Here is a 27,561-nt window from a genome sequence, read left to right on the forward strand (position 1 = left end):
CTTTACATACAAATACACATCATTCATCAAGGTTCTCTCAAAATCAAAATTTTGATAACCTGATCAAAACTGATGTTCCAAGACCTGGATGCTTTCTTAAGACTATGAAATAGACTTTCACAACTTGCATACCGTGTGTTTCTACCCATTTGCTATAAACCCTTTTTGGTTGTAGTATGCAGATATCCTGACATCCAACTCCCAAAATTAAATCTCATAATTGAGACTTATAGCAACCAAGAGAATCTGGATAGACTCAAGCATGGCGTCTGGCAAAAAATGCCTCCAAGCTAGCTTTGAAGTTTTTCACCTTCCTGTCCATCCTCTCTTTGCCTTTTATGTCCACATGCACCTTGTTGGTTTTACCCCTCTTGGTGTTTTTACTAGGACCGAACGGAGTTGAAGTACAAGTATTTCATCTCATTGTTCATAGCTTGAGCAACACTTAATCAACAACATTTTCTAGTGCATTATCGTAACTAGTAGGATCAATGTCACTCAACAAGAGACAACTTGAGAGTTAACAAGGTTCTCTCCCACTACGAATGTACTGCACTAGACCTTGTGTATTTATAGGTAAAACAAAGAGTGAGTCAAATGATGGATCTTCAATTTCTTGAGGATCCGCTTATCCTTGATATTGTTCCTTTACATGTGATACTAATATTTCTACTAGTTTCACTTATATATTATCATGTTGAATTTCCAATTACGGTTCTCTTGTTTGTTCACCTAGAGATATATCTATCCCCTCTTGAACAATCAAGGGAACAGTGGATGGAGCTTCTAGAGATTCTGAAAATTCTTGATCTGAGATAAATCTCATCAAGAATAACCTAACTTAAGAGCTTATAATTTCTTATCTAGTCCTCTTTTAAGAAAATCTTGTGAGTGCTCACTTAGATTATCTTTTCCTTAAGACTAAATAAGAAATCATCCCTAGTTCTCTTAGGGTAGCCAAAAGATATGCACTCTTCCATACAAGATTCCATCTCATTTGACTGCTGTTGTAGGACGTGTGTCGTAGCACCCTAAATCTGAATATGGTTTGATCTGGGCTTGCACCCTTTCCATAATTCTTTAAGTGTCTTTACAACAAACTTTGACGGAATCAAGTTAAGAAGATACATTTCCTTCTTTTAGGCATCTCCCTTGAACAACATTGACAAAGATGAATAACTGAACATGATCTTCACCAAGTTTAGAAATATTTGATTTTTGCATACTGCAACTTCATTCAACTAACGCGTTCTTAGAGTTGACAGTTACAAAAATTATCCCCTCTTAAATCAGGTAAGACCTGAACTTACCAGATAAGCAGCCAACACTTTAGTCAGACCAAAGTGTTTTTGATTTGAACACCTACATGCTTTTCTGCCTCAGACTAAACCTCTTGGAAATTTCCAAAAACTTTAGACTTACGACGCACTTGGTTCATCTGTCCAAATCCAGAGTAAACATTCATATAATGAAGTACTCATCACCTCTTCTGGTCTGAACGCTAATTGGTCCACATACATTAGTATGTACCAGTTCCAGTTGAATAGTTGCGCAAACCTTTTTGGCCCTTGTAGGATTGCTTGGCCATTTTACCTTCCAAATAAGACTAACATGTAGCTGTTAGTTAAAAGATTCTTGAACTTTCAGTCCCTCTTTTAACTAAAACATGTTTCCTACTTGAGATAATGTGACTCAATCACAAAGGCCAAAGTTATGTTTCATTTGAAACTTTTATTTCTTTGGTGAATGTTCTTGTTCATCACCTTTTCCATTCAACATAACAAATTTAAAAAAGGGTATAGGACATATGTAATAAAGACTATTTAAACAATGTACCAGAAAAAACAAGACGAAGATGAACTTCGAAATGTAACTGAGGAATCAATTGCATTATCAACCCATGTTTTAACCAAAACAACTAACAAAAATTGAATTCCTCTTGAAATCTGGAACAAATAAACAGTCACCCAAAACCATAGTCTTATAAATAACTTGTCCTACTGCAAATGCAGACACAAGTTCCCATTTTCAAGCTTAAAATATCTATGTCCATTGCTGACAGGTATGCCATGTTTGAACTACTACAAAGAGTAACAAACATAATCAGTGATTCCTGAATCAATAATTCATTCACTGATCAGGCCTCAATATACCCATGTCTGGTTCTTTTCATCACCTCTGGGCAATTTTTCTTTCAGTCTGCACTTGAAGAACTTGCCTTGCGGCTTCTTCATAGCAACTGGTTTGACAACTGATAACCAAGTCATTTTGTTCTTGTTACCACCCTTGGGTTTCCCTTTGGATTTAACAAGACTCTTAGCAAAACCTGCACCGACTGCATTCTGTCTAGCAGAGCTGCTAGACGCAGCAAACATGTCATTAAGAGTCTGAAGCATTTTTACTCCACTCTTAATCATGTACACTTGCTTCTGCAAGTATTTGGAAAGACTGACAATAATATAGCAGCGAACTACCATATCTACCTATGGCCCTCGCATTGTCAGGACAAATTTTAGCTTCCATGTTTTAGAACAATATCAAAAAATTTGCTTTTCACTTATTCATAGTTGGTACCATCTAGAGGTTTTCGACTCAAAATCATTTCTAAGATATTTTCTGAAAAACATATAAAGCACACAATTACAAACAAATAATGCAATAAACAAACGAAGTGCAAGTAGATTCTCATAACTACTCTTGTTTATTGTTAACAATCCTTCAGTTTATCTTTACAAGGCTTACGATGGGCAAGTCACTTGTAAAAACCAAAATTGTTATTTGGGCCTTCAGTGCCATTGCCAGAGCCTCGATGGGAGGGTTAACAATTTTACCAAAGTTGAATGTAATTAACCATTGTTTAATTTCAAAATTATCATTAGTGTCTAAGCATTGCCGACGATGGGCCGTACAATACTTTACTAAAATTTTGAAATTATTAAGATTTAATCTAGTGAAATCTGATTATCCTTATCCGATGGGGCTTCAGCGATAACCATTTCACTAATAAACCCACAAATGGAGCCCACAGGTTTTAAAATTAATAAATTTTTAAAACCTTCACCCATTCAACATTTTTGTTTGAGAATTTTCATAAGCCCAGTCGAATTCATTGTTTAATTTCAAAATTATCTTTAATAACTTAGTATTATCGACGATGGGTCGTACAATACTTTATTAAAATTTTGATATTATTAAGGCCCAATAAAATCCAATCATGCTAATCCGTTGGGGCCTCACATGATTATTTTATTGATAGGCCCACAATGCGCCTGGAGGTTAAATTAATTTCTTAATTTAAATCTCCTCCCATAGATATTTAAGTCCAATCTAATAAAATCCAATCATGCTTATTCGATGGGACTTCACATGATTATTTTATTAATGGTCCTATAATGCGCTTGAAGGTTAAATTAATATCTTAATTTAAATCTCCTTCCATTCAACATAAGCAACATTTTCTAATTTCCAAGAATTATTTAATTGAGAGTATTCTTTGTTTGATTTCAAAAACTATATAAGTAATAGCGCCGATAAACGTGCACTAAGCTTAACATAATTTTGAAAGCATTAAGGTCCTGAAATCCGGTCACTTTACGTCAGCGTGTGCTCCAAACAATCATGATACATGAATGTTGTATGCAGCGTGTGTTATTCCATGACCATTTCAGAAAACCCACAAATTACTCGCAAAATAAAAGAATTCTCTTAGGAAATTTTCTCTAATTATTTTTCTAGATTTAAATCATCCAAATAGCTGACTTAATTATTAATCTAGATTGCAACAATCATAATAATTATCATTTATGAGGATAATTTGAAATCAAAATAATTTCCATAACGATTATTTGTCTTGATGTTAATTATCCAAAATTAATTAATTCAATTATTAATCTAGATTTTTAATAAAAATCATAATAATTATTAATTAATTTCTTAGGATGATTTAAAATCAAAATAATCCCATAATAACTATCATACTAGTCGCTGAAGACATAATAGCTATTATGCTCATGCAATCATACAAGTTATGCAACAATATGGCACCACCTATTCTATATGGCATGTTATCACAATAAAGCATGTTATCAATCATATAATTTATACCAATCAATAAAAGCATTAAATAATAAATCATAATTACTTTAATCCATGACCTTCCTATTTTAAACAAAATTAAATTAAATTAAATTAAATAATACAACTTTGGAATTCGACTTTCGCCTAGCCCATAGTATCTGTCTCAAGCCCTTTTAGGGTTTCATGGGCCCAAAAACCCAAAGACCCAATCCTTTGGCGAGAAACCCTAGGACGCGAAAGAGGAACCCTAGCCGTTAGGTCTGTCGCGCCGTCACCCGAAGTCAAATCACGCTGAAACTCCAGGGGAAGGACCGCCACGTAGAGACGAGTGCACCGCCGCCGGAACCACCCAAAAAAGGTGGCTGGACGCTCCCTCACTCTCCCATTCTTTGCCGGAGAGTGGCGGCCACTCTCAGCCTCTTGTGGAGGCGCGTGGTAGAGCGTGGAGTCTCCGATGGTGGTGATCCACCCACCTTTGCGTTCATCTTTCCGTCCTCTTTCCAACCATATATAGATCGCCCCATTTCGAGATCGTTAAGTCCTCGAAAAATCTCCGACAGTGCTGACTGCGCATCTTCCTCGCGATTTCTCGATCTTGAACTTTTACAAAATATTGAAAAAAATACACAGAAATTCCAAAAATAAACAAAAACAGCAAGGAGGAAACCTAATCATATGGGATTAGCCTCCTTGTTACAAATCGAGAAATACACGAGAGACCCTAACCATGGATTAAAGCATTTTTACCGATTAAAATTTAAACTTTTATGAAAATGAATTATAAAATACACATGCTAGATTCATACCATAATCCTAGAACCCTAGGTGCCACATTTCAAGAAGCAAAACTAATTACATGAATAGTGAAACTAGATTCACATACCAATGTACAGCCAAGGCTCTGATACCAATTGTAGGAAATCTTAGATTTATGCGGAAGCGATTTAGGACCTAGTACATTGGTATGCTTACCGAATCATCATTGTTTCACAATTACCTCTCGGTGCACAGGTCTCGTGTAGAATCTTCCCTTGTAGGATTCCTCTTCACGAACAGCTCACCTCAGCGCCGCAGCACGAACAACCTCCTTGAAGCTGGACTGTGGCAGATCTTCCAGACTATCTCTCGAGGAGGAAGGGGAAGTGTGTGGGCACTGATTAGATTCTGAGCTTGCCTCTTTCTCACAAAAAAGACCTTAGAGGCTGATGACTTAAGAGGTACTATTTATATGGGTTCCAAGAAACCCTAGCTCATTGGGCTCTAGGTTCCTTGGGCTCTTCTCATACTAATAACCCATTTGGGCTTTAATAAAAGAGCAAACCCAATACAAATCCCAAAGGCTGGTAAACTGGCAATGGCTTCAATCAGCTAGGAGACAAAAAAAGTCCCATCCAAAGAAAAACTAAATTATTAGGGGATGGGTTTCTTGTATTTTAGGGAGAGCATTTGGTGAAAGATCAAACTCCGATGATGCCGAGGGGAGAGAGCTTTCCTAAAATAGATCTACCACACCAGTCTGATATCTCTTCAACGTTGTTTTCCATCATGTTTCCCATGACTAGTGAAGTGAACTCCAAGAGATTAGGAATGTTGAGATAGTTGGCAGCCTACAAAGTACAAACACAGAAACAGTACTAACGCGTTTTGCAAAGTGGTAAGTCAAAATTAAAGGAAATCCAAGCTATGATAATAAAGTAGATATCATAACTTACTTCGTGCAAGTCGGACAAAATGGGTTTATATATTATTGCTAAGGAATCGTGTGAGCCAGTCCTGGTAGGGATCCAGAACACTCTTCAAGAGCCTCACAGCGCTATCCACACGCTTTTGGAATTTGTGATTCTTCTTGCAGAATTCGATGACGCTTGAGAGGATGGAGTGGGAGAGAATCTCATCTAGACCGCCAGTAGAATCAATTATGTTCCTGTCAGGAGAATCAATTAGGTTCCTGAGAACTCCTGATTGACAGGTGGCAGAGCTCCTATCCAGTAGAATCATTTAGAGATATGTTGTTCTTGTATTTTATCCCCCTGGGGAGGAAGAAACACGGTTTATTAATCTCCCGCGTAGAAGACTCTTCTGCAAGTTCTTTTGTTTTTTTTGGTGACATTCTGCAAGTTCTTTGTACATTACAGCATAGAAATAAACAAAGGCTTGAGATCAGAAACCATGAATTAATTATATAATATATATAAAAATAAAATAAAAATGGGGTTAATTCATTAATTGCACCTAGCTAGCCTAGATATATGAAACACATGGTATATATCATGCATGCCAAATATCTGTCTTCCTTTGCTAATTATATTTTATTGAATAACACATTATTATATAACGCTTGAGTTTCTAGATATTCACATGAAAACTTGGCAAAATGTTAACACATCAATTAAACCATTTAATGAATGTTTTGGTATATCGATATAATCATATAATAATTAAGATATATGCATGGTAAGTTCAGATACCTCCTCCGAGACAGTACGTATATGCTTTGTTTAAGCTCAATTGTGCTAGCTTCTATATCTTGTTGTTTCATTCAATTACATCAATTTAGCTTCATCAGACACTCTAGTCCTTAATTATTGGATGGTGATGAATCGTAAGAAAACTCATGAGATTTATTAAGGGGAAGCAGATCTTACTTGTAAGAAGTTCCCGTGAATCATATCTGTCGCTGTCAATCTGTTTGATGAGTTCAACTGCAACAGGCTGCTGCTTCACTTTTCGCCGCATATAGAACTCAAGAATTTCTTCATCTATTTCACGTAATCTCAACCAAGGAAGAAGCGATCCTTCATCTTCTTTATCGTCATCAAAGTTATGTAACTTGGCCACCATATCCATTAGTTTGTAGCGGATATCAGATCAAAAGTAGTGATTGAGTGTGGCGGAAATGACGGCCAAAGTGGTTTTGTTTGAGTGCCGCGGAAAAAGCTATAGAAGGAATTAGGGGTTGGAAAAAATAACAATTAGGAATTATATAAAGCTTGATTTACGGGTAAGCCCAACCCAGGTTAGGACCAGAAGAATTCTAACTCGTTAAAAGCTGTGCAGTTTATGATATGATATCCTATAACATAACTACAAAAAGTTCAACAAGGGGCAACCTGTAGGGTTTTAGAGGCTATCACCGTAATTTAGCCCATGTTGGACTGGAGTTTCTAATTGACTTAATGATGGAATGACTGAGTCGTTCTCTTTATTTTAATTAATTGAATGAATTTAGTGTCTCTTCTTTCAAAATTTTATCTTCTGAAACCTAAAAAATATTATAGTTTCGGGGGGAAAATATTGAGTATTTTGAAGAAAAAAAATATGTTGCAATAGAAGAATAAAATCTAAAACATCTTGTATTTTTTTAACCTCATCATTTCGAAACATTCTTTCTTAATTAAATTGTTAACATATTACATTTTCAAATAGTGTTTCTAATGTTATAGGATATAAGTTATTTTCTAAAACCAAAATGATATGATTTTGAAAGAAAAAAAATCATGTCGCAAAAAATACGCAAAATTTTCAAAACACTGTGTATTTTTTCCCAAACAATATCGTTACGGAGCTACATGAAACATAATTATCACACTTTTCCTTTCATATATAAATATTGTTTTAAGGTTTTTCTACTATGAGTTCTATTTTTAACTAACAAAAACAGTTCTGTAAATCAATATTATATAACAAACACTTAATAGTAATGTAAAATTTGTTACAAAGTTCACAAGGGAAAGTAAAACGTATATAACAACACATGGGTGATAAAATAATAATAAATTTACAAGCAATGACTCACATACATGAATATTTCACTAATCTCATCAAGTCTCACAATTTTCATGTTTTTTTTTTTTTCAAACCTAAACAAAGCCGGCGCATCCAATCAAGAAATCGATATTTTTATTTAGTTTGATATTTCTCTTTATTTAGTATTAGCATAACTTTAGAGCATATATTAATGTTTTATAATACTTAATATAATAATGTAATTACCATAATATAAGAAAAGTATAATATGTAACAAAAATATAACTTATACTTTTTTCTTCTTGACTAAACCACTAATTTAATCTTTCAAAAGATTCGCTTTGTATTAATATTGTCGTCCAAATTTTGTGATATATATTAAGTGGGGTTTGATTTTCTCATGTTAAATGAGAATTCAATTCTCATGTTGTAGAGATAAAAAGTATGTGGGACCCATGTGTTAGAAAAATTTATATGTAGGACCCATGTCAGTACGGAAATCGAAGGGTGTGTAGGAAAATTTGAATTCTCATGTTAAATGAGAATTATAAAACCCATATTAAGTTAGTCTAGTTAAAATAAATATGGAAACTCAACACACAAAGCATGCACAAAATAAAATTTCTACTAGTCTAACAAAATATTATTTTATTAAAGACAAAAGTGTCAAAGGTGAAAAATTAAAAAAATAACATTGTTTACCAAAAAAAAGAAAAAAAGATAACATGGTAGATTATATTGTGTCTATCACAATGTTATTAGAACCGGACCGGTCATTGACCCGGTCGAGGTACCGGGTCACTGGGTCAATGGTTCAACCGGTGGGTCACTGGTTGAACCGCATGAACCGGGTATATATATATAAATTTATATTTTATACTTAATTATATAATAAATATTTTAAATGGTGCAATTGAAACAATAACCTGATGTAGTCTAGTGGTAATTACTATATTGCCTATCCTCAATGTAAGGGGTTCGATTCCTCTTAGATGCAATTTTTGAAATAATTCTATTAACTTAATAGTTATATAATAAGTATATTAAATGGTGTATTATATTCAACAGGTAATGATAGTGTAGTGGTTTGAAGGTGCGCTCCTCACATCAAAGGGTCGGGTTCGATTCCCACCTGGCGCAAAAATTGGAATATTTTGTAACTTATTTTAAAAAACCGGTTTAAAGGTAAAACCGGTACCGGTTTACACCGGTTCAACCGCGGTTTATGACCGGGTTGATACCAGGTCAAATGCTTAAACGGTCCAATATTGAAACCGGACCGGTTGATGGGCCGGTTTCCGGGCCAACCGGTCCGACCGGCCGGGCCGGGCCGGTTTTAATAACACTGGTCTATCACACTCATATAAAAGTGAGTGGGTCCTATTGTCAAGAGAGGAGAGAGAAAATTTTGATGGAGTCCACTCATTCTTATGTAGTGTGAGTGTGTGATGGACAAATTATTTTTGCAACAAAAGTAAAAATATGTTTTTTTAAAATATACGGAAAAAAGTATCTAATGTTATTTTAGAAAATTTTGTTTCATGTTCATTGAAACGATCTTGTTTTGGAGTTAAAAAATTAAAATAGTAAAGACTATTATAACTCACTTAAAATTCATCATATAATACATTTGAAATTTCTTATTAATGAGTAAACAATTGAGTAATAAGGATCTTACCAATTAAAATAAAATGAAATTATTGTATTTCATGAAATTTTGTCCATATAATTAAACATTCTAGAACCAGTACAAACTTGTAGTAACTTTATTTTTATTAGTTCACATAATATGATTTATTGTCATATTTCAAAATTTTAATCTATAATAAAATTATAACCCCATATCAATTTTTTAAAAATATGACTTATTGTCCATTAAAATGTTAGTAATATGTAATATATCCAATCGTCTAACTCATTTAATTACAGCATTTGTTTAAAAGCATAACTTCCTTATTCCTCTTCTCCTTCCCATAACTTCTATTAACTTGAATTCTTTTTGCATACACTAATTAGATATGCATAATTAGAGTAGACATAAATGAAAAAAAAAATCTATGGAAGAGTTTCGGGGTTTGAACAGTCTAAATTCATCTCAGATAAATTATAAATGTAATTCGACTCGTTTTTTTTTATTTTTTTCATTTACATTTAATGAGCATCTTGTATTTCATAAAAATTAGGGGTAATATAATCTTTACGCAACAACCATCCTATCCAACTTTCTGGCATTAAAATACGTTTCAGACGCGGATGATTATCATAGAAGATTCTGAATATATCATATAGACACAACATCTTATCATAATAAATAAGGGAAATATTTTTCTCATGTTGCATGAGATAAATTATCTCATACAACACATAAAAAGTAAGTAAAATTCACTAAGAAAAAAAAAGAAAAAAATAAATATTACCTATTTTTTTATGTGTTGCAACGTGAGAAAATATTTCCCAATAAATAATTAGGTTGTGTACAAATTGGACGCTATTGGATGTGTTCCAACACGCAATTATATATAATTAATCGAACTTTATGAAGTGGACGCTATTGGATTTGTTCCAACTCAGTGAAGAATGAGAGATGCAATACTTGGTAAAAGGACACCGCAAACGACGCCGCAGTGAATGAATTATTCGAAGCCTTTGCTTTCAGCTTCCATAATCCCACGAGGTAAAAAACGACGACGGTGCCGGTTGGTGGTGCTCCTGCCGTACGCTACTTTCCATCCATCACCATCACCATCTTCCTAAAACGACGTCGCATCCATCACCTCCTTCCTCATCTTCAAAGCCACAGTCGTTAGCTTCCCAAAGAAAGGTAATTTACTCTCCGCTCTCCGATCTTTCCCCTCTCTTAATCTCTTTCCAATTATTTTCCGTTATCAACACAATTTTCCTTGTGGATTGTAATACGCTTGTCCCATTTTATGATTATTTGCTGAGAATTTTGTTTTTTGTGCCTGATTTTGAAATTTGCTCTTGTTATGATCTTTTTTCTGAGAATTTTGTGTTTGATGCCTGATTCTGAAATTATTTCCGTTTCGGGGTCCATTGCATGGGGCACTTCGTGTTAAAGGTGGTCGATTTTAGACAGATGGGAATTTTGTGGAATAGTAGGATGGCTCCATGATTTGCTCTCTGCGATCATGAGTTTTAAGGGTTCTTCATGCTGTTCTTTCTTACTTTAATTGTTATAGTAATTATTAGCCATTCCTCTCTTTTTTTCCTCGCTGTAAACAGCAATTCTTGTTTAATGGAGGAAAATTTTGTTGAGATAAGACAAGTAATAAGTATTATGGTTTAAACAGGGTTGCTAGTAGATTGTGATCCTTTTCCTGGGTTTTACTGAGCAAGTAGAATTTATCTTGTGTTAATCAAATGGACTGAAAAAGTTCTCTATCATGTCCCATGATGTTTTGAAGATTTCTGGGCCTTTCTAGTTCATTGGTTATATTTATTGTGTTATTTTTTATGTCTTGCAATGAAAAATCTAACAAGTAGAAGTTCTATTGATCATTTCTTCTGGATATTTATTTGATTCTTTATTGAATTTTCTTTCTTTCAGGCCAATGGCTTCCTCTTCGGACTCATGGGTGAAGGAATATAATGAAGCAGTTAAACTTGCTGATGATATCAGTGGCATGGTTTCTGAGCTGAGTTCATTTCCCGCATCTGGACCAGAAACTCAGCGCCATGCTTCTGCTATAAGAAGGAAGATTACAATATTGGGGACCAGGCTTGATGGCTTGCAATCCCTTTTGTCAAAGCTTCCTGGAAAGCAGCCTATGTGAGTGTGTAGTTGTTGATTATGCTGATTAAAAAAGGTTATGCTGTTACAACAGAGCAACTAGGACTTGGAACACTATGCACTGTTGTTTTGTAATGCTTTCTCTTTTTATTTATTTATAAAAAAAAAAATTATATATACACATATATATGTGTGTGTGTGAGTTGGGATTAACATTTCTCCTGTCATATGAGATAAATTTATTTCTTGCAAAATGATGTCGTTTTTGGGGTTTGGTAAAAAATGCAGGGCATTTTAATAAAATTACATGATACAAAAGAAAAGTAAAATGACTAAAATTGCCAACATTTTTTTTCCTAACACCAAAGTGATGTCGTTTTAGTGTTGCTAGAAATAACTTTATCTCATGTGCAAGAGAAACATTTTTCCATATATGTTTTGAAGAATTCTCCTGATGTTAACTATCTCTCTCTTGGGATGTCTTTAGCACTTAGCAGAGTAATACTAATATCTGTGGTACTGGAATAAGGAGATAGATGTTATCAATAGAAGAGACAATGTCTTCAATTCAGCTGTGAAGGTGCATGATGAAGTGGCACTATTGTTTTATGAAGTGTATTTCATTTCAATGATGCAGATCTGAGAAGGAGATGAATCGTCGCAAGGACATGCTTGCAAACTTGAGATCAAAAGTTAACCAAATGGCTTCCACGTTGAATATGTCAAACTTTGCAAATAGGGATAGTTTGCTTGGGCCAGAAACAAAACCAGATGCAATGAGCAGAACTGTTGGTCTGGACAACAGTGGACTTGTTGGACTTCAACGTCAAATTATAAAAGGTCATTTGATTGAATTTTGTGAAAATATATTGGTACTTCTAGTCTGTTCTTTGGATCTTATAGTGCATTGCTATTCAAGCAGAACAAGATGATGGGCTTGAGAAATTGGAGAAGACAGTAACAAGCACGAAACATATTGCGTTAGCAGTGAACGAAGAGCTGGATCTACACACTAGACTCATTGTATGTTCTCTTCCTGCATTAATTTTCTTTGTTCTTGTTTTTTATGGGTCATTTCCTTTGTGTCTCGCTTCTAAAATTGAGTCTTTTCTTTTCGTCTGCCAGGATGACTTGGACCAACATGTAGATGTCACTGATTCTCGGCTTAGGGTAACGCCCTTATAGTAACTTTTATTGGGACCAAATCTCTTGTTTTGTCATATCAAAGTTAATTATGTTAATATTGTTGAAATTTACTTACAACTTCTCTTATATGTTTCTGTTGTGAAAAACAGCGGGTGCAGAAGAACTTGGCAGTTTTAAATAAACGAACCAAGGGTGGTTGCTCCTGCTTTTGCTTGCTTTTATCAGTGATTGGTATAGTGGTTTTGGTGGTTGTCATTTGGCTGTTGGTCAAATATTTGTAATAATAAAAGTACCGTACCCATCAAGCTTCTTTGTCTGTGTTTCTTGTATGTGTGCTGTCCTCTGAAACATCATAACCGGGTTTCCTGATTTCTCTATATAAATTCCAATTACATGTAATTTGGGCTTTGTATTGTAATTGGCACATTTAAGAGTCTACCTATCGTGTGTTTTTCTCATGTAAAAATACAAAAGTTGAAGTTCCTGGCTGGAGTGTCAGTCTGGATGTGTTTTTACGCATTGCTCAATTTTAATTAGATTATGCACAAGTATTATGTGCATGACTTTCTTTAATGCCTCAATCACCTGTAGGTAATTGCACGGGTTGGGAGGGAAGAAATGTTTATGACATGTTACATAATTTGCAGATGCCCCAACTACACTAAGTCACGTGTCTTCCTCACCTTATTTTCCAGAATCGGAAATTCCACGCTCCTTTGTTTTGATTCTGAAACCTGATAAAATGCCGTCTTTTTGGAATTGGCATGATATAGATGTTTTCGATTTAAACAAGATTGTTTGTTGTGAAGGATACATGTAATTTATTAAAAAAAGAAAGAAAGATGTGCCTTTGTGAAATAAGAACGGTAAACGTCTCACCATCTTAGGAATTGAAAAGAATTATAAAACGTGGCTACAGCCTATCCTAGCTTAAAGTGCAATTCCCTATAAGAATAGATATTTCTAAATTCCTTTGAATAAATTCACTTTATCCTTTCAGGACATGTAGATTAGTTATATGCATTACATCAAAACTGTCTTAGATCCAGATGACGATATTTACACATTAGCTCTAGATGTAAGAACCCCATGATGCTAGATCAACATGCCATATCATGTACTATATATCCATTTTTAATTTAATCTATAATGCCTCATGATCTTGACTGGCTAAAAGAATAAATACACCTGTACTTGTTAACTTTGTATATAAGGTATTAAGGTTACACATATATCCGTTTCATTAACCAAAATTGTATTTTAGATACATACACTTAAAGCAATTGGTTACACTAAACCAAATGAGTAATGAGTCATGACAATACCCAACTTCTTGAAAAAAGGGAGCTTGAAAATAACCGAGCATATTCGGGAGGAAATAACATCCAAGAGAATACTATCTCAATAAATAAAATAAGCTTCAAAATCATCACATAGCTGAATGACTACAATATAGTAATAATTAGAAAAATGAAAAAAGGTAAAAGAACTAAGCAACTAAAAAAAGAGCTTTCGAGGGGATGCTCTAGATTCAACTGTGGAAGGTAAGTCAGAGGACTTGAGGGGAGGGGGCATTGCCTTGCTTGCTTGGCCCTCAGTCACTTTGTCAAGCAGCTTTGCAGCCCTTGGATCTGTTAGCAACTTTTTCTGAAATGACTGCGAGAAGCCCGTTGCAATGATAGTCACATGAATCTCCCCAGTATAGCGATCATCAACAACAGCCCCAAATATTATGTTAGCAGAAGGATCAGCCAAACTAGTCACCACCTACAGAAGTTACACATGTTAAGAACAGGACACATACGAAGAAAAAGGGAAGAAAATGTAGAAGCAAAATTAGTGATAAATGGAGGTAGTTTTACCACCAATCATTAATATGAAGCACAAACAGAAAAGAAAAGCAAACCCTTGAGGGGAGAGTATACATATATCCTTTTCTTATCTTCCAGGGAGGGGTTGGGTGGTTTGCTAAACTTCTTGACTGGATCTAATCTAGAGGAATACTGATAAGAACTCAGCCAATAATAACAGAAAACAGAACTAAAGTCTGTATTTAGATGAAAACAGAAGCTTGCATTATTGGTATTAGTCTCAGCAGTAAAAGAAATTGAAGTAGATCAACAATACAGAAAGAACAGTAATGGCAAAAAATTACAACTGAAACTGAAAAAGAAAATGATAGTGTAGAGCAATTAGAGAGGCTCTACTCTCTCCCAAGTCTCAAGTCCAAGCAATATCCAAGATGATTCTCATGCTCCCAGCCCTCCACTACTTATTTAGCTTTTCCCTCCATTTCTTCCTAGCCGTTTTCTTTTAGTCCCACCTAACAACTCATTCGCTGACTCATCCAAATTGCTTTCCCTGAATGCCCTTAAAGGTAGTATCGTATCAAATACTTAATGATTTTTCAACATATAACACTAAAATGAATGCAAAATAGCAACATATTCAAATTTTACAGCACTCTACTTGAAGTCATAAACACTAAATCCAGCGACATTCTAGGTGTAGTTTACAAACTAAAAATATCATGTTCGCAACAAATTCATGACATTAAAGTGTAAAAGGAATAACAAAATGTTCCTTAAGCAAGATGCTGATAAAATCCTAAAATACCTGAGACACCCTATTCACTTCCTGCAGGGTTATGTCCTTTCCTCCAGTAATATTATACACTACCCCAGTAGCTGACTGAATAGATGATCCAATCAAAGGAGCCAAAGTAGCCTGTTCTGCTGCTTCTTCTGCTCTATTTTTACCAGAGGAAACACCTACTCCAAGCATTGCAGTACCAGAGTCCTTCATCACAGCTTTTACATCCGCAAAATCCACATTAACAAGTCCAGGTATCTGCAAGAAGGCACAACAGTTCATATGATCTAGAAAAAATATTGCATGAACAGACTGTTGACATAAATACAAGCCCAATTATGGAGGAGGGGTGTTAAGAACCTTGAGATCACCACCCCAAAAGCTAGCTTAAGGGGTGGGAGTGCCCAAGGCCTTATTAAGGCTATATTAGTTGCCCATCCAATCAATGTGGGACTATATATCTCAACACGCCCCCTCACGCAAGAGCCCTTTAGGCAAGAAGCGTGGAAACTGCACAGGCCCATTTTTGGTTTACCTTTTTGTGCTTTTTATTCTTATTTTAATTCTACTTTTTAAAGCGGGGGACAGTGAGGCTCTGATACCATGTTAAGAACCTTGAGATCACCACCCCAAAAGCTAGCTTAAGGGGTGGGAGTGCCCAAAGCCTTATTAAGGCTATATTAGTTGCCCATCCAATCAATGTGGGACTATATATCTCAACAAGGGGTGACCACTCAAAAGTAGTGAGGAAAAAGAGGTTGAGAATGGTTCAAGCCTTATTTGTTTACCTTTTCACTTTGCTAATTACCGATCTAGTGGGATCCATTAGGAACTTTAAGTGTGCTATAGTGACCAGACAAAAAGTATGAATACATAGTTTGCCAAACAACTCACTGTTATAATGTCTGAAATTCCCTGTACTCCTTGGCGTAAAACATCATCGGCAAGACGGAAAGCATCCTGAAGAGGCATCTGCTCATCTGCTATGTCAAGCAGACGGTCATTCGGAATCACTATAAGCGTATCAACATTTTTCTGCAGCTTTTCAATGGCTTCAAATGCCTGAAGAAAATTCAAAAGAAAACTGGAGAGTTATTTTTAAAATTTCAGATAAACCGTAGGCTCTTGTCTGCTAGATAAAATAAACTTCAGATAAGTAACCATATAATCAGGATAAAATAAACTGTAAATGTGTATTAATTGAAAAGAGAAAAAAAGAAAAGAAAAATCCAATTTGTTTTGCAACAAATTAAAGAGAGCAGTATTACTTATTAAGTAAGAGTAGAAGAAATTCAATAATCATATTCTCAAATAAGGAACCAATAGACACCTACCTGCAAGGATCTTTTACGTCCTTCAAAGCTGAAGGGATAGGTAACCACACCCACAGTCAAGTAACCTGCCTCTTTTGATATTTGGGCCACAACCGGAGCAGCACCAGAACCTGTGCCCCCACCCATCCCAGCTGTTATAAACACCAAATCTGATCCTTTAAGAGCATCAGCAATAGCTTCTTTTGATTCCTCCGCAGCTTGTTCCCCCAAAAGTGGATTCCCACCAGTACCTGCATCTCTATCAAGTAATTTGAATCAAAGGTCACCCCTCAATTTCACAACAAAATTAGCAAGGAAACTGGAGTGAAGCAACACAAACAAATCATGTCATAGTCAAAACACAAGCGAGGAAGAGTGCCCGACCTAATCCACGAGTCAGAAGTTCTCCAATTTTAATAGGTGTCTCAGCAGCAGAATGCAACAGTGCTTGAGCATCAGTATTTATTGCATAGAAGTCTACACCCTGATTGAGAATGTAGCAGAATTTAACATTAGTATACACTTGGTTGCAGCAAAACACAAAGGGTTGCTCACTGAACAGTGCCACTACAAAAAGTTTTAACAACTCAATAGAATTTTATTTTTAAAAAAAAATAAGAAATGAAAATAACCCATTAACGATATTCCAAATCGGGTATGAAACATGATACCCAGTTGACCTATAATCTGAAGGACAAGGTAAAAAAACAAAACTTTATCGAGAAAAGAATGGAAAGTGAAGCCACCCACCTGTAAACCACTACCGATCATGCGATTAACGGCATTGTTGCCACCACCACCGATGCCGACAACCTTAATCTTCGCGTTATCTTCATACGAGAAGGAGCATCTCACCGACCGCAAACGAGGACTGAGGCGTTGCGGAGCATTTATTGTTTTTCTCAGGTTGAGAGAAACAGAAGGTGAGGGAGACAATAATGCATTGTGGTAGATAGGAGAGGATGAGATAAACTCATTTGGGTTTGTGAGGGGACGCATGGCCATTTTTCCCTTCGCTAGTAGTGTTGCCAGTGGGGGTTTTTTTTTATTTTTTTATTAGGGTTTTAGTGCAGAATGAAAAGCTTCCCTACAATTTTCAGTGGATTTTACTTGGTTGCATTGGAAATTTGGAACCAGACAAAGGAAAGTAACCGTTCATTGTTGTGGAAAGAAACCAGCGACGTCGACTGTGTTATGTTTTGTTTTTTTATTAAAATTATTTCGTCGGATAAATAATGAGTTTGTTTTAATATTAAAAAAACAGGGGAAGGATATTGTAACGACGAAGTTGTGTTACTACCATGTTACTACCAAACAATCTCACCTCTAGATCGATTATGTTAATCCAACAGTTATATTTATTTTTATCTTTGTATCGTTATGATTCCCCATATTTAAAGTGAAACCATTAAATATGGAAAATCATAACCATACAGAGGTGAAAATAAATATAAAGTATTAAATTTGAGAAATCATGACCATACAAAGATGAAAATAAATATAACCGTTGAATCAACATAATCGATCTAACGGTGAGATTGATTGGTAGTAACACAACTTGGTTGTTACAATAACATTCCCCAAAAAAATAACATAGATATATTTTTAAGGGATAAGTTATTCTATCTCCTATTTTTTCTGTCTATCTTTATATGTCATTCTCCAATAATTTAAAGAGGAGAAAGAAAGAAAATGTAAATTAAAATTCTGATCTAATGATCTTTTAGATTTGTAGGCGGAAAAAATAATAAGTAGAATAACTTATCCCATTTTTAAATTTGATTATATAATTTTTAAAACTTTTTATAAAATAAGCATTATGAGGTTTTTTTTTTCTTTCGGATAATTAAAAAACTGTTTTTAAGAACAAACGGACCCCACATTTTTTCTTCGAATTCCTATCACGCTCTCATTTTTTCTTTTTTCTTTTTTCTTTTTAATTAACTACATGTTGAATTTACGAATAAAATATTCAAATACGGCCCGTTTGGATAGGCTTTTCCCCCCTTTAAAAACTATTTTTTCTTGAAAAAAAACACTTATCATTTTTAGTTCATTTAGATGTCTGCTTTTAAAAAAAGCAGAAGTCACAAAAAAAAAGTTAAAAACTTATTTTTTTCAAAAGTTAAAAATTTTAACTTTTAAAAAAAGCAGAAGTCATAAGTCGAATATTTTTTTAAAAAACTAAATATTTTTATAAAAATATAAATAGCTTTAACTTTTGTAAAAAATACTTTTAAAATAAGAAAGAGATAAAAGTTACTTTCTTGAGAAGACCAAACAAAGAGGCTCTAAGTGATGTATGGAAAAAGTTTGGTTAGAATCTCACTCACAGAATCACAGTTTACACTATCTAATCCAAGGTGTTGAGATATATTTGCATAAATATGTATTTAACTTGGTCGTTCTATCATAGGTCACACAATCTGTGCTTAAGTTCAATATATGTTTATAACAAAAAAAAATCTTATAATATGGTTTTATAGATGTATGGATGTTCAAGGTGTATTTACAATAGCTCGTGTCTTACTTACAATTGTGTCTTTAGTGAGTCATTCACTTAGTTAAAAAATAAATAAAAATTATTCATTGAAGTTGATTTTAGAAAATATTTCAATCGGTTCATCACTTCGCAACTAATCCAATTCGGGACGGGTCCAGGATTAAGGCTTTAAACTTGTTATGGACCCATATAATGGGCTCAATAAGTTGTAGCCCAACAAGGGGCAATCCAAGATACGGATTGATATTAACAAGGGATAGATATCCATCAAGGATACTAATCCTAATACGACAACATAACAAGCAGGCTTGAGCACTCACCAGAGGCACCAAAGGCCCATCCACACTACCCACAGGTAGCCTTTATAAATACAAGGTAAACCCTAAAGGTACGGTACGCCCTCTCTCTTACTGTTATGTTGTCATTGTGCGCACGCACACACCCCATTGGCTAACGCCGTCGTAGTATTCTGTGCACAGTGATCTGCTTGACTCAAGGGTATCTCATTCATAGATACCTTGGAGAGGGGTACTAGATCCAAGATAAACGCACCAGCCTATTGGGCTGGACATCTCTGTCTCAAGGACAGAACATTGGCGCTGTCTGTGGGGAATTCATCTTCATTGAATTGGAAGTCCCCACTAACCTGACAAAGGATGGCAATCCATACAAGGAGTAATAGCCAGCAGTGACCCCAGAACCAGAATCAACCGTTGGATCCGGTCTTGGAAGAGGTAAATCAGCCTCAGAACCAGATCGGAAACAACGTGGACTATGACCATGTCCAGGTTGAGGATGACGTCTCAGACACCGCGTCTACTCCAGCGCGTCGAGACAGGGGGGCTGATGCGATTATGGCTCCAATAAGGAACAACTCTTCCCAGCACCCAGGAGATCTTGCTGCGCATATTGCCCAATCAGCCGATCCAGATACTCGGTTGGCTAACAATGCATTTGCTGCGATTATGGAGCGGATTGCAGAATTGGAAACTCGTAATAACCTGTAACGGCAGCAGGACTTTCGGGCGATATGGGAGGAAAGTAATAGGGGAATGCGAGACCTGGAACAGCGCTTAACACAGCTGACTGGACCGGGAGCAACAGAAACTGAAGGCCAGCCTACCAATGGCCGAGAAGGAACTCGAAACCTAATCCTGCCAAACAGGGTTCTTGAAGTGGAAAATCAAGAAAGGCCCAACCCAACGAATGCAGCAAACCCAAACCCAGGGAACCGGGCTGCCGAGGGCCAAAATGCTCAAAACCATCTGGCACAGGCCAATGGCCAGGAGGACCGGAATAGGACTCATCATGACCAGAATGCTCGGATCATCCGAGGATGGATGGAACCCGGCTGATACAAAAGGAAGTACAGTAGGGGGCAGTGCAACAACAACCCTTTTACTGGTGAAATACAGAACGCTCCCTTCCCGGAGGACTTCGACTCGGCATGTCTGCCAAAGTACGATGGGAGTCAAGATCCACAAGTCCATATAGACGCTTTCGACACGGACATGTATATCCGAGGAATTGACGAACCCCTCATATCCCGGATATTCGCCATAACCCTAACTGTGGCAGCACAGGCGTGGTTTTCAACTCTTCCTGCTAATTTCATAGGCTCATTCGAGGAATTCGGACAAAAATTCCTCTTAAACTTTGCAACCAGCAAAAAGCATCCCAAATCCGAGTTCGCTCTCGAAAAGATACGACAACAACCCGGAGAAACCCTCCAGAAATATCTTAATCGGTTCAAAGACATTGCATTGCAGGTCCCCAGGTTGCAAGAGAATGTCCACGTACACCTCATTGTGGCTGGTTTAGATGGTGCTTCTAGGCTAGCCAAGTCGGTCTACAAGGACCCGATGAGGACGTTGGAGGAATTCAGAACTCGTTCGAAGAAATATCTCGAACTGGAGCAAATGGAGATTGCAAATGCGCAATCTGAAGAGGGCAAAAGAGTTAGCCCGAGAAGGAGGAGCCTGGCCCCAAAGGGGAAAGAACGGGTGGACAATAAGAAAAAAGACCCACGCGCTAGAGTCCCGGACATGAGGGATCGGGTTGGAAGATATGACAAGTATACGCCGTTGAATGCGTCGCGCTCTCAAATCTGGAGGGAAGTAGCAATGACAGAAATGAAGAAGGTGGACCGACCCCGGCCTATATTTGACAGAGGAGGTTTGGACAACTCCAAATATTGTGCCTTCCATGATGGGTCGGGCCACACAACTGATCAATGCTGGGATCTCCGAGATGCGGTGGAGAAATTTGTGAGAGATGGATGATTGCGTCAATACGTGATCAAAACCCAAGGGTCCAAAAACAACAAAAGCATATGTCTTAGCCTTCTCCTCCCGGGATGTGGATGCATCACTTAATGAACGCAGATACTTTTGCTTAAGAATGAGCAAGGGTCTGGCCAACTCGGCCATCTTCAAACAACAATGCTCCAATTCCTCCACTTCCCTAACTTGGGCCGTGGTAAGAGCGGATGAGTTGTAGAAGGACTCGGGGGGCGCACACTGCATCCCGGAGAGTACTATTTGTTTTTCCCCTCCATACCATATGCTTAAAAAGTTCAGGTGTTGGAGGAGGAGGGGCTTTCAGGGTTTGACGGGCGCCAGGTGAAGCACGAATATCAGCAGCATTCGACTTTTCTTTGGCACTGGCTGCGACTGGAGTACCCGTTGACGAATCCTTGGTCTTACCAAGATTGCCTTGGGACAACTCAGCCGCCTTCCTCTTCTTCGTCAACCCGGTGGAACCCGTCTTGGTTTGGTTCAGCGCGACCAACCAATTAGGAGGATCATTTGTTGGTTATCCATGTCGGGTACTGCAAAAGAGAAATATATGAAAGGCAACACCACCAATACGCAGGCATAGGGTTGCAGGAAATAATCCATAATTAATTCAGCATAAAGTTCCTCCTGGGACTTGAACAGAAGAGATGCGACACTAGCATGCTTATGCGACAGAAGGTACGTGCCAATAGCAATGGCACTGTCAATATCAGACGAACCCAATTCGGTAACTTGGAAACGGTAACTAGATGGGGGAAGTTGATAATGGTTAGAAGACTAGTGCAAAGGGAATTTTCCCTCACCATCCTCGACACGAGAGGTGTCAACAAACCAAACACTCTTGTCGGGATGGGCAGAAACTTTAAAGAACTTGTCTTTAAATTTTTTAAAAGAATCAGTATATACCTGAAAAAGTTTACGCTTGGGGATACCTCGAATGGTAACCCACCTTTTTCGGTCGGCCGGTTCCCGACCAGTCCGAGGGGTAAGCACTTGAAAAAAGAAAAAGAATACACATACAGAAGCAGGAATAGCAAGATATAAGCAGAAACGCTCAAAGGCTTTGATAAAACCCCAACCATTGGGGTGAAGCTGGGTGAGAGCTATTTGAAGGTAATTCAGAACATCAATCTGAAAATCCGTCAAGGGGAAGCGGACGCCGAGTTGCGTCACGACATCTCAGAAAAAGAAAAAGAAATGGGGCTCTCCTGACCTCCCACTAGAGCAGACGGGTTCATCTTTTTTAGGAGGGGCTATGTCAAAATTCTCTAACTCCCCCACTGAAAGGGCCGCAACGTCGTCCGAACCCATCTTCGAAATAGTATTTAAAACTTCATGAGTAACCCAGGGAAACTGGGCTATTAAAGAGGGAGAGGGATGTGGGGGACACGACTCGGTGGAACTCGACTCTTCTACTACCTCTGGAGGAGGGGATGCCATAAAACCTAAAAACAAGGAAAGGCAGGAATCAGGAAAGAGTCAGAATACCTGAGTCACAAAGGCTATCAGAAGAATCACTAGATGATGATAAATCTGATACTGCAATAGGATCATTTGCTCCTACTAATGCGGAGACGGGCTTATCTCCATGTCGGCACGTAGCCAGCGTCGACTCGGCCAAAGAGTCGCAGCCTTGCCTAACAAGCTTTGAACTCATATAAACGCAAGATTAACATGGGACACTCCTTGGGGAAGAAGGAGGCAGCGAAGTCTGGGTGTGAGACAAAGATCTCGGATGAATGATAGGTCGGCTAGAAGGCTTAGCTCTGGGTTGGGGAAATGAGTGTGACACACGCTTATTTTTGATATGATGATCCCTAACCCGGCAAGACGAGCCTCTACCTCGACGCCCCAATCCTCGACTCGATTTATCGGACACTCTCCGAGAGTTACCACCACGGCAACCTCGGAGCATAGCTTCCTGCTCTTCCTCTTCAATCCTAAGAATCCCCCAAAGCCAGAAACGAGCACCAGGGGGAATCTTATTCAAAAAATCAAGATCCTCCTCCCTCTTCCCTTTAAGACACAGAGCTGCAGAAGAAGGGTTTTTCCCCCCTCATTTGGTCAAGAAACTGAAAAAGGCTAAAATGTCAAATAGTAGAAGGGAGGATAAAGAGGAGGACATGCTGATAACCACCAAAACGACAAAAGAACACAATGTTCTGAGAAACGCAAGTTATGGAAGTTTTTTGCGGATTCTAGAAAAATATCAGAAAACCGAAGAAGAAAAATATGCAACTTCAAATTTACAAATGAATACTGAAAACAAATGTTCAAATGCAGAACCGTAAAACAGAAGCAACAAAACAGTGAAGATGTGTAAAGTACCTGCTGAAAAGAAGGTAAAAAACTGAGGCTGAAATGCTAAAGAGCAGACGAAATGAGGATGATGCACAATACTCAGAAGGAAAACAGACGAAAGCAAGCAGAATGAGCCTGGTGCGCAATGCTCAGAAGCGAAACGAAAGCACGTAAAGGGCAGCAGAAGCTTATATAGCCATGACAACTACCCACTGGGTCGTGAATAGAAAAGGTCAAGGCTATTTAGGTCTTTCCGCTCCCCAATTCATAACTGCCACAATCGTGGGTGGAAACCGCAATTATCATACGTGGAAACCACAGCACGGAGAAAGCCAAGGGGCAAGGGCATTGATGTCAATTCACACCAAAAAGCAATGATTAGACAACTGAAACGATGCTGCAATAAATGCGCACGAAACGCAACGACGGCATAGAACGACTGCAGCACGCTAAAGCATGCGGGTTGTACCACGTGGCAAATTGAAATGAGTACAATTCAAAAACCAATAGACAAGACAAGATATATATGCATGCAGCTGTTAACCGGGTTAAACGTTGACGCTTGAGGCAACTCAATAGTCGACTCACGACTACTAAAGCGCATCTTCTACCCGGTTACTCCATGAACGCCTCGACGGGTTCATGCACAACCCGTCGACCAATGAAATAGGAATAAAGTCACACTCCGAGTCAAGGTATAGCGCTCGAGGGCAACCCGCCAATGCGATTCAAACAACTTAAGCTTATTCCTAACCCGGAGTGGAAACATGGAAGATGCTCAACCTGCAAAGGGATGCAACGAAGGAAAATGGTGATGAATATGGAATAAGCCAAGAACTCAAAATAAACATAAAGGCTGGAGTTAAGGGACAACACGACCATTAACCCGACAACTCGAGATTATACCCGGCCCAGAAGGTGGGATGCGCAAAATATCTCACCGGGTTGATGCTCAACCCGTCGACTAAAGGGGCAAGGGACACCCCGCGTGGAAAAAATTCCAGAATAAGCGGAGCATGCAAAGTTTGCAAAAATGCAAATATATTCAAGGGCAAAAACCTGAAGAAATGAACACATAAGTTCACCCCGACTACCCGAACGCCCAGGTAACCGGACTGAGGGGCAACTGTTATGGACCCATATAATGGGCTCATTAAGTGGTAGGCCCAACAAGGGGCAATCCAAGATACAAATTGATATTAACAAGGGATAGATATCCATCAAGGATACTAATCCTAATACGACAGCATAGCAAGCAGGCATGGTCCCTCACCAGAGGCACCAAAGGCCCATCCACACTACTCACAGGTAACCTCTATAAATACAAGGTAAACTCTAAAGGTACGGTACGCTCTCTCTTACTGTTATGTTGTCACTGAGCGCACACACACACCTCATTGGCTAACGCCGTCATAGTATTCTGTGCACAGTGATCTGCTTGACTCAAGGGTATCTCATTCATAGATACCTTGGAGAGGGCACTAGATCCAAGATAAACGCACCATCCTATTGGGCTGGACATCTCTGTCTCAAGGACAGAACAAAACCCCTCCCAACTGTGGGACTAAGGAGATTCGAACACATGCTCTCTCCCCACCTGCTCAGCTCCCAAGCGTCAACTGAGCTACCATCATTTGATCATTGAAGTTGATTTTAGCATTACCGTTTTCTCAAACTCAAACTAGTTGACTTTGGATGAACCATATAATAAAATAAAAGTAGGGTATGTTGAATGTTATCTTTGAGTCCCTAAAAAAAATTTGGTTTCTACTTTAGTCCCTTCTTAAAAAAAATTAGTCCCGAGGTCTTTAAAAAATTCAAAGTGGATCCATTTAGTTGAAATCGTGATCTCTCATAAATTCAAAAAAGATTCACATTAGTCCCTTAAAAGGACTAAAATGGGTCCACTTTGAATTTCATAGGGACCTGAGACTATTTTTTTGTAAGGAACTAAAGTGAGGACCGTATTTTTTTGTTAGGGATCCAAAATAGACTTTACTCTTTATCTTATGTAACATATAAAGAAGTAGAGAGAAAGATAAAAGTGGGTATACCTAATCTTTGTGTATTGGATAAGGCAGAATTGTTTCATGCAACAAAGAAACATACTTTCTATAAAGGGGAATATGTTTCGCAGTATAAAATAATTCATCTTATGCAACACAAAAATAATAATTAGATGGGACTGACTAAGGAGAAGAAAGAGAAAGAAAAAATAGGTCTCACTCACTTTTTATGTGTTGTGTAAGATAATTTTTTCATTCAATATAAGAAACATATTTCCGGAAAATATCTTTTTCTTACTATTTCTTTTTTGTCTTATTTTTTTATTAAGACTATTTTTATTTTTACTTTTAGTCTTTTATGATATTGTTAAAAGTTTTCAACATATTTAATTTCTTTTTTTTTTGCTTTTTTGTTCTTAATTTTTTCTTTCTTTTTGATTTAGATATACTTGTTATTTTATTCTTCTATTTTTTTCACTTTTATTTTTTTCTATCGTTATTAAAAGATAGAAAAAATAAGACAAAGAGAATACAACAAACAGGAAGTAGAAGAAAAATAAATTAGTTTTGTAAGTTTTCGATATATATTTTTAATTCCTATTTTTTTCTTTTTTTTTGTGTTTAATCTATTTTCTTCTTTCGTGATTTAGATATATTTGATTTTAAAATTTTCTATTTGTTTTTGGTCTTCGGTCTATTTTCTTATTTTTTGATTTAGATTTTTTTCTATTTTTTGTACTTTTAATTTTTTATGTTATCATTATAAGTTTTCAACTTGTTTGGACCTTTTTTTCTTCTATATTTTTTGTCCTCGGTTATTTTCTTCTATTTGATTTAGATATATTTGATCCATTTTTTTAGTCTTTTATATAAGTGATGTAAGTTTTCAATATATTTGTTCTTATTTTTTTTTTCCTTTTTTTCTTTTTATCACCAATTTGTTTTCTTTTTTTAAAAAGGGTAAAATAGATAAATTAATTCAGTTTTTAATGATGTTAGGGTTGAGTTTGGATGAAAAATTATATGGAGGTAAGTGATTGAAAAATAAAGACTTTTCCCTTTGTATAATTGAACATTGTTGTTCTGTTTAGGTGAAATAACTTGCAATTGGTGGAGGAAATTGAAGTGTTTTTACTCTTACCTTCCCTGCATTTGACTTTGGAAAAGATTTGGTGTGGAGAGCAATAAATGAATTAAGGTATCCTTGCTGCTTAAACAATGTTGTTGAAAACCTTAGAAAAGAGAAAGACAACTTGATCATCGCAAGAAATAACGTGAAAAATCGTGCTAAACATGCCACAAAACAAGCAATGAAGAATGCTGAAGTTTTGGATGAGTTGTTGAAATAAGCTAAGATAGAGACAAACAATGGGGATGAGTTACTTATAGAAGCATGGACAAACAAGATGTGGTGTTTTGGGCATTGTTCTAATTGGTTTTGGCGATACCACCATGGCAAGACGTTAGAACAGAAAAAAGTGGACATTGAAAAATGTATTAAAAAAGGTAGTAAGTATATACAACTTGAAAGTTTTACTACACTTTCCTCGGCAATGCAACATTTTCCTTTAGAGTAATGTTTGGAGTTTGACAGTAGACAATCTGTTTATAAACAACTTATGGAGGCAATGAAAGATGATGAGGTTACCTGATTATAAGGGATAGGGGTTATGGGAAAATCACATTGGCGATGCAAGTTGCGAAGAAAGCAGAGTCATAGCATCTTTTTGACAAACTTCTTTTTGTGCTTGTGTTTAGCACTGTATATATGGGAAGGATCCAAGATAAATTTGCAAGTGTGCTATCATTTAAATTTCCCAAAAAAGAA

The 27,561-nt window shown here is 36.9% G+C and overlaps 3 protein-coding genes and 1 pseudogene across 3 annotated transcripts; 2 read left to right on the forward strand and 2 right to left on the reverse strand.

Moving 5' to 3' along the window:
- Positions 1-5,472: 5,472 nt before the first annotated feature.
- On the reverse strand, positions 5,473-6,946 carry LOC133285015 (SKP1-like protein 1A; annotated as a pseudogene).
- A 3,434-nt stretch (positions 6,947-10,380) lies between these two features.
- LOC133285017 (syntaxin-51-like) lies at positions 10,381-13,269 on the forward strand. The gene is made up of 6 exons (XM_061482165.1): positions 10,381-10,645; positions 11,393-11,614; positions 12,213-12,415; positions 12,498-12,598; positions 12,701-12,745; positions 12,871-13,269. The coding sequence occupies exons 2-6, from the start codon at positions 11,397-11,399 to the stop codon at positions 13,000-13,002; spliced, it is 699 nt and encodes a 232-aa protein (XP_061338149.1). The 5' UTR covers positions 10,381-10,645; positions 11,393-11,396; the 3' UTR covers positions 13,003-13,269.
- Positions 13,270-14,069: 800 nt separating this feature from the next.
- LOC133285016 (cell division protein FtsZ homolog 1, chloroplastic-like) lies at positions 14,070-17,719 on the reverse strand. The gene is made up of 6 exons (XM_061482163.1): positions 17,377-17,719; positions 17,011-17,110; positions 16,648-16,877; positions 16,208-16,375; positions 15,338-15,571; positions 14,070-14,488 (listed from the first exon to the last, which is right to left on the reverse strand). Exons 1-6 carry the CDS (start codon positions 17,629-17,631, stop codon positions 14,219-14,221), a joined length of 1,257 nt encoding a protein of 418 aa, XP_061338147.1. The 5' UTR covers positions 17,632-17,719; the 3' UTR covers positions 14,070-14,218.
- Positions 17,720-20,640: 2,921 nt separating this feature from the next.
- On the forward strand, positions 20,641-21,411 carry LOC133285018 (uncharacterized). The gene has a single exon (XM_061482166.1). It carries the CDS (start codon positions 20,641-20,643, stop codon positions 21,409-21,411), a length of 771 nt encoding a protein of 256 aa, XP_061338150.1.
- The last annotated feature ends 6,150 nt before the right edge of the window (positions 21,412-27,561 follow it).

Source organism: Gastrolobium bilobum, unplaced genomic scaffold (genome assembly GCF_033153095.1).
Source record: "Gastrolobium bilobum isolate Gb01-03AN ecotype WA unplaced genomic scaffold, APGP_CSIRO_Gbil_v1 utg20650, whole genome shotgun sequence".
NCBI lineage: Eukaryota > Viridiplantae > Streptophyta > Magnoliopsida > Fabales > Fabaceae > Gastrolobium > Gastrolobium bilobum.

Coding starts and splice junctions, on each gene's coding strand:
- LOC133285016 (XM_061482163.1), bottom strand. CDS start 17,631: ATGGCCATGCGTCCCCTCACAAACCCAAATGAGTTTATCTCATCCTCT. Junction 16,376..16,647: donor GACGTAAAAGATCCTTGCAG/GTAGGTGTCTAT, acceptor AATTTTCTTCAG/GCATTTGAAGCCATTGAAAA. Junction 14,489..15,337: donor AAGTGAATAGGGTGTCTCAG/GTATTTTAGGAT, acceptor TAACTTCTGTAG/GTGGTGACTAGTTTGGCTGA.
- LOC133285018 (XM_061482166.1), top strand. CDS start 20,641: ATGTATATCCGAGGAATTGACGAACCCCTCATATCCCGGATATTCGCC.
- LOC133285017 (XM_061482165.1), top strand. CDS start 11,397: ATGGCTTCCTCTTCGGACTCATGGGTGAAGGAATATAATGAAGCAGTT. Junction 12,416..12,497: donor TCAACGTCAAATTATAAAAG/GTCATTTGATTG, acceptor CTATTCAAGCAG/AACAAGATGATGGGCTTGAG. Junction 12,599..12,700: donor ATCTACACACTAGACTCATT/GTATGTTCTCTT, acceptor TTCGTCTGCCAG/GATGACTTGGACCAACATGT.